Source organism: Triticum aestivum, chromosome 5B, assembly GCF_018294505.1.
Source record: "Triticum aestivum cultivar Chinese Spring chromosome 5B, IWGSC CS RefSeq v2.1, whole genome shotgun sequence".
Taxonomy (NCBI): Eukaryota; Viridiplantae; Streptophyta; class Magnoliopsida; order Poales; family Poaceae; genus Triticum; species Triticum aestivum.
In genome coordinates, this window is record NC_057807.1 from 113,301,215 (window position 1) to 113,314,568 (window position 13,354).

The 13,354-nt window shown below is 44.2% G+C and overlaps 1 protein-coding gene across 4 annotated transcripts; it reads right to left on the minus strand.

The window, feature by feature from the left end:
• Nucleotides 1–92: 92 nt before the first annotated feature.
• Nucleotides 93–4,956, minus strand: LOC123110689 (uncharacterized). 4 transcript variants are annotated; one of them, XM_044531278.1, is made up of 6 exons: nt 4,721–4,956; nt 3,794–3,949; nt 3,489–3,541; nt 1,882–3,217; nt 1,632–1,802; nt 93–1,312 (listed from the first exon to the last, which is right to left on the minus strand). In XM_044531278.1, the coding sequence occupies exons 2-6, from the start codon at nt 3,933–3,935 to the stop codon at nt 453–455; spliced, it is 2,562 nt and encodes an 853-aa protein (XP_044387213.1). In that variant the 5' UTR covers nt 3,936–3,949; nt 4,721–4,956; the 3' UTR covers nt 93–452. The 4 variants fall into 4 exon arrangements, with proteins under 4 accessions (XP_044387213.1, XP_044387212.1, XP_044387215.1 ...); XM_044531277.1 differs by having other exon boundaries at nt 1,882–3,220; XM_044531280.1 differs by lacking the exon at nt 4,721–4,956 and having other exon boundaries at nt 3,789–3,949.
• Between the last annotated feature and the right edge of the window lie 8,398 nt (nt 4,957–13,354).

Consider the following 13,354-nt stretch of genomic DNA (forward strand, 5'->3'; position numbering starts at 1 on the left):
ATATTTGGATGAACAGAAACTAAGATAATGTATAGCTGCAAATTCGAAGGACCACAGCAACGGTTGGAGACCACAGTGATCATCAGATAATATCGCCAAAATTCCTATTCGTTCACAGAAGAACGTTTTCCTACTTACAAAAACGAGCATTTTACATGTTCAAACTGGAGGATAAACTCCAGCATGATATCACTTAGGACAGTCAGCTTAACTGCTCAAGACACTGTGCGTATACCAACCAGGCAACCAATATGAACTACAACGAGCTCCCTGGCAGTTTGAGTACAATTAGAATGCATACAGTACAAGTATAGACCAAGCACATAACTAAGACCTGTCTTTTAAATATTCTATTCATCTGCTATCTACTTCCATGTCTATTCTGCTTTCTGTGTCTAGAAACATCTACGCATTGCCAAGTGTTCAGAGACAATTAGCTTTTATTCCAGAAGTCATTCGTCGATAGATATTAACACTATCTGAAGAACAACATCATCCAGAAGGTCCTCCACCATAAGATCCTCCAGGTCCAGCGCGACACACTCCGCGTCGTACAGCAGGTTCATCCAGCTGTCCTTCCTCATAACATCATGCGCCACAATGTCGTCCACCGTCGTGTTGGGCTTCCACTGAAGGCTCAGGTAGCAGCTAACGTTTTCCCACACCTCCTCAAGGACATGGGACCCCATGGGTATCGGCCTGGTGCGCGGGTCGAAGCGCGAATGCCACGGACCGTTGACGAGGGAGGAGTCGTAGATGTGCATCAGGACCTCGTTGATGATATCAAACAGGAGCATGCGCCTGACGATGCTGTGGGGCTCGTCATTGGTCATCTCAAGATCCTGACATGAGCATTCTGCCTCCTCGAAGATCACTGGGCTGAGTGGTTGGTTGGATGCATACCAATCGGCCTCGCCACAGCTGAACCCGGATTTCTTGAGTATATCCTTCACATACTGGAAATCAGCCTCATTCTCGTCATTGACATAAATGTGCAAGGAACCTGCATCATTTTGTTCGGTGAATTCATGTATAAACTGGAACTCTGAATTCGAATCATCGGCACCCAAGGGCAGCGCCGGCTTGACCAGCCACTCTTCATCCTCGACAGCATTGGCACCTAGCAGCTGTGGTGTCTCAACAACCCACTCTTCGTCCTCATGATCAGTAGCATCGATGCCTGAGGGTTGCAGTGGCCTAATTAGCCACTGGTCATTCTTGAAATTGGCAGCATATTCTCCTGAAGCCTGTGATGGCTTGACCAACCACTCATCATCCTCCAGTTGCATATCTTCAAATGTCGGTTCTGAATCTGAATATGTCAAGAACATAAGTGTACTAATCTTCCTTAAAAATAGAATAATGCCTCGCAATCATGGTAAAATGCATGCAAGTGCAAGCTATTAGTTTACCATGGCATGGAAAATTAGGAAGAATTACTACTTCCATACAAAAGGTGATATTATGAAAGTATTTGGGTTATTGTTTATGAAAACAACCGATGCTTCATATTTTCATGACTGTTTCGGTAGAAGTTAGCTACTCTGTGTTTAAATGGGAAATATACCAACCAAATTTTGCTACTTGTTTGTTCCGATGTCTACAGAGGTTCAAGTTTCACTATACTTCACCTGCTACAGAATGCTCAGTAAAACTGCGGCTGTGATCTTGAAAAAATGTCCGGTCAAAAGAAGGTAAACTGTTGATGCGTCGATGGGAGAAAGACTGGCCAAAAGAAGACGAACTGGGAGTTCGGAGAATGCTACGTAAATCTTCTTCTAGAGAACAAAGGAAAGCACCTTCTGCAGAAATCACCGGAAACAACAGTAAGTCGCTTTTATGTAAAGTTCACCTTAAGATAATCTTCCTGTCCTTTCATACCTTCATCATTTTGTTCACTGTAAATATCTGCTGTTCTTTCTGTGATGTAATCAGGGTACAAATTTCCTTCTGTGACAATACTGAAGGAGCCATTTTGATGTGAAGAAAACCGATCAGATTCCACATCATATGTCTTGGGCACAATCTGAGAACCAGGAAATTCAGTTAGAGCATCTTTTTGAGGAGCATATAATTCCATTTCTGGAAGAGAAGTTATTCTTTTCATGTGCATTGGCGACTTCTTGTCTCTTAAGCTTGCATCGTCTTCCACTGCTGTACTTGGTCTTTCGAAGGAAATCCTTGACTCCCTTGACATTGAATCATAGAGAGTCGAGTACTTGTCTACTGATTCTGCAATAGAATATGATCTTCGTATTTGTTTCTCCTCCTGGGCAAATTTCTTCGTGGAGGTGCTCTTGGTTAACTCAGCCATCTTTTGGCCATAAGGCATTTTATGAAAAACTCCGTCCTTTACGACATGTTTGATCTTCTTACTTATAGCTTTAAATCGACTTGAAGTGGTTCCAGCTTTTTTTAGGCTTCTTGATTCTGCAAGAGAAACTGTTGATGCCTCGACACCAGAAGGCATTCTTGTACTGATGACTTTTACGCCTTCAAGGTCAGATTTAGGCCTTGACGGCGACCTTTGGATTTCTGCCCTTCTGCTTTTCTCACTGTCGCTCCGATCAAATATAGGGTTACGCTTCCCTGATGATCCTCCTGGTCTTGGGAACGATTCTAATTTGCTCAGCGGTACTGCACCGCTAGAGGAAGCTTCTTGCTCTTGCTGTTCAGGTGGTACTAACAAGGAAGGATCGTGAAGAATCTTGAGAAACAGTTCCCTGTGTGCATTGAACAATTCAAGGAAATCCAAGAACTCCTTCGAGTGATGCGTTGAATCGTCAAGGCTTTTCTGCTTAGAGGAGACCTCATTCTCAGTAGTAAGGTTCTCAGGTATGGTCTCACAGGGTGCTTCTGCAATCAAGTTATGTTTGCCACTAATGCTACCAGAAGCCTTGCGCGACTCCTGAAAAACGGGACCTCTAGGGCTCTGATGTGATGACTGCGGTGCACCCTGACTAGAGCCTGTCTCAGTGGAGCTCGATTCGTTCATTCGCTGGTACTCCAAAGCCAACTCATCAGGAACCACATATTCGAAGCATTTTGAATGATGGATTGAGCTGGAGCGTATCAAACGTGATGACGATGGGGAGCTGTCACGCGGATTGGAATGCGATTCAATCTTCTTTTGATCTTTCTTGTGTGTTTTCTTCCTGAACATGAGTGTCTTCCATGTAAACATGCTGGCCTTCGTCGTTGGAGAAACGCTGTCAGTCTCCTTTTGAGTATAAGAAAGCAGTTAGCGATTAATACGGGGTCTAGAGTAATTTTAGCCACATGCTGCACTCGGGAACTTAAGATAAATATCAGAAAATGAGTTGAAAATTGACAGGTAGGCTCGTAGTTTTCTTGGGACTCAGAACATGATAATTTTAAATTTCTGGCTTTCTCTAATGCTAATATACCAATGATCAGTAGATACCTATGAGAGGTTGAAGCCTGCCTTTACCATTAAAGCAAATGCAATGTTGAATTTGAGCACATACCTGAACAGTTTCTTCTTTTTCTATGCCGTTTATGGGTTTCGGAACTTTTACTCCTGCATCATATATAAAAAGAAATAGCAAACACATTACAACTTTATATTGCCAAGAAAGATGTGGTTATCGTAGTCGAGCCTTTTTGCAACCAACTTTGGCAAATGAGCAGCAATGCATAATCTATAGCAAGATCCTATTCAAGACAAGGAAAAACAAAGTGAGGAACTTGACTAGTAACAGACACAATCATGTAAAGACAGTAAGGCTTCAGAAAACTGCAAAATTGCTGCTGGAAGCATGCAGAACCTTACTGAGTGTGTTGTCATTTCCTTCCCCATGCTTTTGATAGGCAATCAGTTTTGGCGTTTGCAATTTTTGGTTGAGGGCAAGAAATTTGAACAAGCCCTCGAGGCAGCCTGGGCCCCGCCTATTGAGCCGCCTGCCCTCCGCCATTGTTCCGGCGAAAGCTGAAATCAATGCAGAAGGAAGTTAGATCCTGAACACCTGCAGCTAATCCAAAACGGTGAGATATCCCATATTTCACTTTCCATCGCGCAGAAATAAAGATATTTGTAATATCCCATATTTCACGTGCCATCATATGTTTTTCTTTCTGAGAGAGAATTAGATAGAAATGCCATAACTTGTATTGAACTCATCATGACGTGTTCCATGTTGTTGAGAAAATCATGTATTCCAAGTAAATCAAATACTAGTATAGTCCATCTCGACTCGAGTTTCTTGAAGAGAACTACCCCCGTACCAAAATATTCCAAAAAACGTCTTATATTTTGATACGGAGGTAAAGACTAACAGCTGTGACCTTTTTTGGGGGCTTATCCTAAATATCTATTCCCTCCGTTCCTAAATATAAGTCTTTGTAGAGATTCCACTATGAACTACATACGGAGCAAAATGAGTGAATCACCGCTCTAAAATACATCTACATACATCCGTATGTGGTTCATAGTGAAATCTCTACAAAGACTTATATTTAGGAACGGAGGGAGTAACAGTTAATTCTGGGGGATGTTGAAAATCTGCGACCAAATTAAAGAAACGCAATGCGGATCCTTTAGGCAGGGTTAATAAAAGGCCCCTAATCCATCAAATTGCAAGATTTCCAAGGATCAGCAGACACTCGAAGATGAAAAGTACCACATCACATGGCAAGAAAAAACGGATTAACACCATCCTAATAACATGAAAAAGGGGGGAACAGCGCGAGATCATCATACCAGGGTGGAGAAAAAGGGCTCGTTCCTCGGGATGTGCGGCGGGAGAAGGGAAATGGAGCTGCTGCTCCTCCCCTCCATTGACGGACTAATGCCTATTCTCGCTCTCTGTTGTTTCCCCTCTTTCCCTATCCCTAGCGGTTAAACAAAAAACTGAGCGTGAGCGCAAGAGAGGAGAGAGAGCCGGAGAGGAACGCGCTCCTCCTCACCTTTCTTTCCCTCTCTTCTCCCGGGCTTAGAGTTAGAAGCCCATGAGACTTTTTTTTTAAAGCGAGGCCCATGGGACTTGAAGGGGCACGCGAGGAGCTCGAATCGGATTTGCTTCCTTCCGTAACCGGCTCAAACTGGATGACGACGTCTCCTGTATTAAATATCGAACCCCCGCGCCCGGTTCCTTTGCTACTCTCGCGCGTCGATCGGTCTCAGGTCGCAGAGCAACTCTTGCGCGCGTACGCATGCATATGGATCGCCGGAACAGCTACGCCGCCCGCGAAGCGCAGGACATGACCCTGGACGGTGTGCCGGCGACGGAGGAAGTGCCCGCCATGCCTCTAGCAGTCGGCGACTGCGGAGTGGACGCCTCACCTGTGGAGCAGTGGCGGAGCTTGAAAGAAAATGCTGGGCAGGCCAGACTAAACAAGAGCACAATTTTTTTTGAAATTCTGAATCATAAGCATCAGTATGATTACCGGATGGAGCAAGCAGTACGTATATATACAACAAAATACATTTTAACCCTGAACCACTATTAAGTTAGCTAATACAAAAGCTTTGAGACATTAGACATGTGACTTACTCACATACTACAAATCGACTCTCCGGTCACCCTTGCTTCTAAAATCTGCAAGGACATCTTCGTGGCTGTAGTTCTCTAGAATTCCATACTCTATGTGAACTAACAGATTATTGGCAAGATTCTCATCTTCCAGGGTCTCGCTGCACGCTGCAAGAACTCAATACCTTCGAATGTAACAGCTTCATTTGCTCGAACCTATTCGTACTGGTTTTGGTTATGTTGTTCCAATTCAAGCAACGGCAATATCTGGTTTTCCTGAACTCGAGTTATGTCATCTCTTTTCCTTTTAAAAACCAAATCAATTCTTCTCTGAGATTGATTTTCCTTGCCCATGATTACCTGTGTTGCAATTTGTATAAGATCAGGCTATTCACTTTCTTATCAAATGGACACAACTATTTTTTATCAATAGTTCAACACTGGACACTCAAAACAGATGAATAGTTGGCGCTAATGGTTAGAAATCCCACTGGACACTCAACAGTCAACAGAATTCTGTACAGGTGGAATTCCATATGGATAAAATCTGTTTCTTATAAACACTGGACACTGAAAATAGATGAGTTCATGACTCATAAGTAGATGTAAAGAACTGAACAAAAATGATAAAATGGGGAATTACCTCTTGCTTCTGACAGTTGCTCTACTCTTGGAGGACAGTAGGAGACTGGAGACTAGGAGAGCTCATCCAGTGATCTGCTCATGCGCCAGCCGCCAGAAGTGGTTCGGCAGGCCGCAGGCCAGTAGCACGACGACGTGGCCGAGCCCAAGCAGATGTCATCTGTGAGCAGGTGCAGAGAGTCGGGGGAAGGGAGGAAAGCAAGGGGCTGAACCGTGGCTGTGAGATACAGGGATTCCGGCGAGAGAGGATAGACGCCGTCGGTTCGCCGACGGCAGCGGCTTGCTCCTGTGCTCCCTGCTCGACTGTGGGACAGTTTGGGAATTAGGGAGTAGGGATTCCTAGCGCTGCCTGCCTCTCTCCGGCTGCTCTGTGCGTTTTTTTTTTTTGAGCAAGGCTGCTCTGTGCGTGAAAGCGAGAGGATGCACGTGGGCTGAGCTAGTGGGCTTGGGAGATGCCTATATAAAAAATTTGGGTCAAAATCCTGGGCGGGCCATGGCCCGGTTTAGCCCCTACAGAGCTCCGCCCCTGCTGTGGAGGACAACGGCGACGCTAATGGTTACGAGGAGGGTTACTCGACGCCGACGTCGCCGAGGAGCCGGCTGCGGGCGCCCGACGTGTGCCCCGGGGCGCCGCGGCTGCGGACGGAGGGGGGACCGCGCAGGAGGAAGAGAAAGCGGACGGAACGCAGCGGTGCCGTGCTGATACCGGGGGGCCTGCGCCGTCGGCTCTTCCCGCCGACGTACACTGGTGGCGTCATTGCTGAAAAATTGTCCCATTTATATATGTAGTTTTTTCTCTTCTTTCGCGTGTAAATATGAGTTGACTACATCGATTATACATAAACAACAAAGTCTAAAAAAAGAGGAAATCTTTGAACTCTTCAAACTCTTTCTTCCTTCATGACACAACCTGATATTTTTCTGAAGGCGGCTGTAGGAAAATAACAAAAGTATCAAACGATAGACCTGTAAATACCAACGAGAATTCTTTCATAGTTTTAATTTAAACCGCAATGCCAATGCTACGATGCAAGCATACAATCATTAAAGTAATCAACCAACATCGGCAAAAGTGCCAACATCGATATTCCAGGGACAAAAAATTGAGCAGACAGGTCGTCGTTCTCGAGGACGTAGCGGCTGGGATAGATAGACAATCCTCCTCGTGGCGACCATAGGAAAAATCTAAAACAATAAAGATTTCTTATTGTAGACGATGCCATCTCTAAAAAAGAAGACTACCAAAACCCTAAACCAATCTAATTTAAGCACACGTATTTCTTGTAAAAAAAATTAAACCTATATGCATATGTAGAAAAGACAATTTCCTGTCAAAAAGAAAAGAGCTGGTGCGCATTCTCTTGGTTCAGGTATTTTCGTCCGGTCCTAACGGTGGCAAGGAAATGTGAATTTATAGTTGTGGAAATGTCACGATAGGTCACCAAGATCTAGACCACAAGTACAACTTAAAATCTAAAAAGTGCATACGCACTATTTGGAGACAACGAGCGGCCGAGCTTCTTAGTCATGCATGAGTTGTTTTTTTGTCTGCTAGTGTATGTCGTTATTAGTATTTAATGTGTTCACACTGGTTAGTCCGATTTGAAAGAAACAGCTTCACGTACAATTATTTTGGTTTTCCAAATTTTTAAAAAGTCATATCTTTGAAACCGCGCGTCAGAATTCAGATCCATCTTCACTGTTGACTTCTTTGCGACGAGATCTTTAAAACTAGATCCCGCATGGGTATGTTTCGACGAAATTTTTTTGATGCCAACTTTGGCGCTATATTGTGCAACTTCAGTACTGCTTTGTGCAACTTTAGTACTGCATGGTGCAATGTTTTTCAAACCCAGTTTTTTGGAGCTGCATCCACAGTAGTTGTAGTTGCACACATAGTAGTCCTAGTTGGCACATGCATGGCCACGGACTTGCACAATCTGGTCCGCATAGTCGCATATGAATTGCAATAGCTTGTAATGTAGTCTAGTTGCACACATATTGATGTTTAGTTGGCTTGAAACGTAGTCTAGTTGCACACATATTGATGTTTAGTTGGCAGGAAGACTAGTTGCACACATATATGCTTAGTTGGCTTGTAATATAGTCTAGTTGCACACACATTGGTGTTTAGTTGGCAGGGCACTAGTTGCACACACATATGCACAATTGACGCGACTATGTAGTCTAGTTGCACACACATTGATATTTAGTTGGCAGAACTATTGACACAAACATGCTCAGTTAGCGCGGCAATGTAGTCTAGTTGCACACACATTGATGTTTAGTTGGCATGACTATTGGCACACACATATGCTCAGTTGGCATGACAATGTAGTCTAGTTGCACAGACATTGATGTTTAGTTGGCAAGAAGACTAGTCCGTCGAAACATCCCCATGCGGGATCTACTTTTGAAGAGCACGTCGCGAGGGTTCAACAGTGAAAACGGATCTTAATTTCGATGCACGGTTTAAAAGTTATGGTTTTTTAAAAAAACTGAAAACACGAATTAAGTACGTTCACATCCATTCACATGTATGATTTGCAATTATTTATCCTCTTCACATATGTCCACACTTTTTTACTTTTCCTAATATGAATCAGGGAGACAAAAACTTACCTTTTTCGGCCAGCCACCACGGAGGGCTAGTGGGCAGCCGGCCGCCGGTTAGACGCGTCCCAAGTACAATGGGGCACAATATACCCATGTTCGGGGGTGCTTCATGCCTTCTTTTTTCTATCATATACTATTACGAAAGAGTACAAAGATCAATTACAATGAGAGGGTAGTTTGATCTACCATATTCAAACAATAAGCATAATCCCTATGCCTATGCATAGAATTCAGGAGCAGGAATCTTGGTAGAGTTGATGTTCACCTCTTTGGTCTATCTCGAGTGTATCCCAGATGGATTTCTAATTATTTGTATGGTAACTATACCCCTCAGAGCATCTCCAATAGCTTTCCTATTACAAAAGAAAGACGCCGATAACGCCCACACGTGTGGGCGTTAAAGGGTCTGGCCACACACCATGTGTGATGTGAGTAGGAGGCAGCCCACACGGGTTGTGTGTGGGCGAACATTAGAATTGCCTACACATGTGGGTGCGGCTACTTCGTGCCACACGCCCAACAAGTACTACTCATCTCCATCCCGCGCGTGTGGCACGAAGCAAAAATGCTCACACGTCCTAGCGCAGCTACGTTAGGTACCCCGCGGGATGACGATTTAGTTGCCATCCTGGTTGGCAGATGTAGTTATCCAGGATGGCAAGTGTAGTTGTAAAAACATGGCAACTCTATATGTTTTGGTCAACTATAGTTGCCATTTCAAAATTATGGTAGTTCCCGCGTGTAATCAAACCGTAGTTGCCGTGTGTGATTAACTACTTGCCACACATGGTCAAACAGTAGTTGCCATGTGTGTTTACCTAGTTGTCACGTGTGGTCCAACCATAGTTGACATGTATAGTTAATCGCAGTTGCCATGTGTGTTTATCTGGTTGCCACGTACGCGCAACTGCAGTTGCCGTCTAGCAAAAAGAATCACAGTTGCCATGTTTGTTTACCTAGTTGCCACGTTTGCGTAATTGCAGTTGCCATCCACAACGTAGGAGTGTCGTGTGGGATAAAATCAGTTCGCCCACACGCGCATGGACTAGGTGGTCGCTGTGTGGGCAGAAACTAGTTCGCCCACACAATGCAGCTGGCAACAGCATGATGCGAGGCGTGTGGGCAAACTCTCCAACGCCACACACCAACCCCGTCCTACATGGCACACCAAATCCATCTTTTCGTGTCAAGATTCATGCAGAAGACAATCAACGACCATCCAGACATGTGGGCGAGTTGGAGAACGCCCACACGTGTGGGCGTTAGTGTTTCCGAAAAAGAAAGAAAAAACTATCGTTTAAGGGGAGTTGAGCCAAAAAATAGCTCTGCAATAGCTCTCGTAAACCTAGTTTTTAAAGGGGCCATGTCTATTTCTCCAAACTTCCCTCATGTTTACGGGAAGGGTACCTTCCCGTATAATTTGGCGGGCTGGAAACCGCTTGAAATTTCACGGGAGAATACCCTCGCATAACCCCCGCTCCCTCACGCCGCCGCCATGTCGAGCTGCCGTCGCAACACCATCGTGTTGCGGCCACGCCTTCCCGCGTCGCCCCGCCTCATTGCACCGGCCATCGTCGCATGCCTTTCGGTCACGCCGTCCTGCCTCCCCGTGCGGCTGCACCGTTCAGCTGTCCAAGAACCGCCACCGCCGCTCGTATGCGCCTCCATACAATTTCGCCGCAAAGGTATCCAAAGATTTCCTTGACTCAATTTTATGTTACAACAAATTTTTGTTCACAATGTGTGTGCTCATATTGTTTGTTATTGTTTGCATTGTAGATGGATGCTCTTGTTCAATATTTTTGAGGACTCATGTTCGTATGAGGACGACAAACTTGAAATGTTGATTGCTTTTTCTGCAGACACGATGGGAAATAAGAAGCCGATGCGGGGAGGTTCAGTGTCTGATCATCTTGTATTTCATCGGAACAGACAAACCGGTCATGACAAGCTAATGAATGACTATTTTGGTGAGAATCTGAATGTCAATGTGTTTGTTCCTGCGCATTGATCATGTTGTGGAAGATCATTGCACGTACTTTACACAAAGAAGAAATCCAGTTGGTCAACAAGGTCATAGTAGTTTGAAAAAGATTTCACCGGCCATGTGAATGCTTGCATATGGTTGTCCAATTGATTCCGTTAATGATTGGATTGGAATGGTATAGCGTACTTGCATCAAGAGTTTGAACAAATTTGTGAAGTCTATCATTGAGAAATTTGGCGAAGAATATATCTGAGCTCCAAAATGAAGAGGACACTACAATAATTCTTGAGATGGGTGCATCAAAAGGCTTTTCCGGTATGCTTGGAAGCATCGACTGCATGCATTCAAAGTGTAACAATTGTTGTACAACATTGCATGGACAATTCAAAGGAAAAGGTACAGATGCAACTACAATTCTAGAAGTTATGGCATCAAATGACCTATGGATTTAACATTCATATTTTGGACTGGTATGATCTAAAAATGATCTGAACGTGTTGCAAAGATCTCATCTGTTTGTAAGGCTTTCTGTTGGAGAGGTACCTCTAGTGAATTTTGAAATCTAGGTGTCAATACAACATGGGCTACTTCTTGCTGATGGCATTTATCCTGCATGGAAAACATTTGCGAACACAATATCAAACCCTCAAGGTAAGAAGTCATTTTGCTAGGTAACAAGATGCATGTAGAAAGGATGTTGAACGGGCATTTGTGGTTCTCCAGTCTCGCTTTACGATTGTTCATGGTCCTGGACAGTTCTGGAAACAAAAGGACTTGTGGCGCATCATGTCCACGTGTGTGATATTGCATAACATGACCATGGAGGATGAGAGGGAATAACTGCCTAACTATCGCTATGAGAATGAGGGAACAAAGTTTACATACCACCGGTTCAGCCACAGAGGGATGAACAATGATTGCAAAAATTTCTTGAAATGCATTGACAGATTGAAAACCGCACCAGTCATGAACAACTTCGTGTTGATCTAGTTAAGCACTTGTGCACGCTTCATAGTCAATGAACTTTGTACTATGTTCTATTTACAATGATTTGGACCCTTAATTATGTTTGAATTTAACTTTCGAACCAAATTTCATATATTGTGGACTTGAGATTATTATCAAGTATGTGTGTTTGATATAATATTGTGATACCCTAGGTGGTGGTGCTCCAATTGGGTTCACTAGCTCATACTTATTTCCTGGAAGGGTCCAAATACAATCTCCACAACATCAGGCCTCTAGTGATTTAACTTACTATCAACAACCCCACCATCGGTATTCCTAATAGAGTTCCTCCGCGAACAAGGTCGATGTAGATTGTCACTATCTTCTTTCATCTTTGATAGTTGAAAATCATTTTTTTTCGTTGCTTCCAAAATCCGCATATCTTTAGTTAGTCTTGGTCGCTGAGAGTCTGAGAATGGCTGAGATTTAGTTCTTAAACATGTGACAGTGTCTCCTTCTCAACACATCATACCAGCGACAATTGTGAATGGTAATGCAACTAGGCTTGACGTTTACGATTTACAACAAGTTTCCACTTTCCTTCGGTCACGACGTCTACAGAGACGCTCCAGTGACACTAATTCTTGCGCAAACGTAATGGAGCTAATATCACACAATCTTAATAATTCAAGTTGCTACGATTTCGGTTGCTAGGATGTCCATGAAACAAGTTAGACGCCTCTAATCATTTTTGCAATTTTATCGTGGTTCCTGCAGTTTTCATTGCAAACAAGTAGCTACCTACGTAACCATCAAGCATGTTTGCTTCAAGTTGCTAGTTTAACTTCCATGAAACAAGATCTTGATGAAACTCTGGAGCCCCATATTAAACTTCACTAAATGCGTGACCCTGATGTAGATCAGATCTACAAGTCCCTTTCTTCGCAAAAATTGATATTTCTTGACTAAAGTGAAACCCAAAGAGACCGATCTGTGACGTTGGTCTAACAATCAACATACTCAAATGCAGCATCGAAGAAACACCATACCTCTGTAACAAAGTCTCACGATGCCATCAAGTTAAAAAAATTCAATTGAAGGGAACCAACAAGAACATCAAGTAAAAGATCCAATCAATTACCCACACAATTATTATCTTTGCAATGCACGCACATCACTATCACTACTGGAATCAGCTACTTTGCCATCTGCCAGCTCTTTGCCGTCAGCTAGCAGACGACAAAGAAGCTCTTTGCCATCAGCTACCCAAAAGCAGACGGCAAAGAACTGGCTGATGGCAAAGACCTTCTTTGCCATCAGCTAGTTCTTTGCCGTCCGCTAGCAGACGACAAAGATTCTTTGCCGTCGGCTAGCAGACGGCAAAGAGGGAGGGGCCCACTGACGAGCTGCTTAAAAAAACTTAATGGTGTGTCCTCTTTGCCGTCTGCTAGCAGACGGCAAAGAGCAAAAAAGCGAACGGCAAAGGGGGCCGACGGCAAAGATTTAACATATCTAACGGCCATGCCCCACCCCGCCCCTCTCTCTCTGTTTCTCTCCCTGCTCTTCACACGCGCGCCGCCGCCCCCACCACTCACCGCTGCCCGGTCGCCCCACCACCCCGCTGCCCCACCGGCCCCCCGCCCCGTCGCCACTACCGCCCGGCGCCATC

Bases quoted from the DNA above. Each gene is read 5' to 3' on its own strand.
- LOC123110689 (XM_044531277.1), bottom strand. From the start codon at position 3,935: ATGGCGGAGGGCAGGCGGCTCAATAGGCGGGGCCCAGGCTGCCTCGAG. The intron at 3,542-3,793 runs GTAAGGTTCTGC...TATATGATGCAG, and splicing joins AGGAAATGACAACACACTCA to GAGTAAAAGTTCCGAAACCC. The intron at 1,313-1,631 runs GTGAAGTATAGT...TGACATATTCAG, and splicing joins TACTGAGCATTCTGTAGCAG to ATTCAGAACCGACATTTGAA.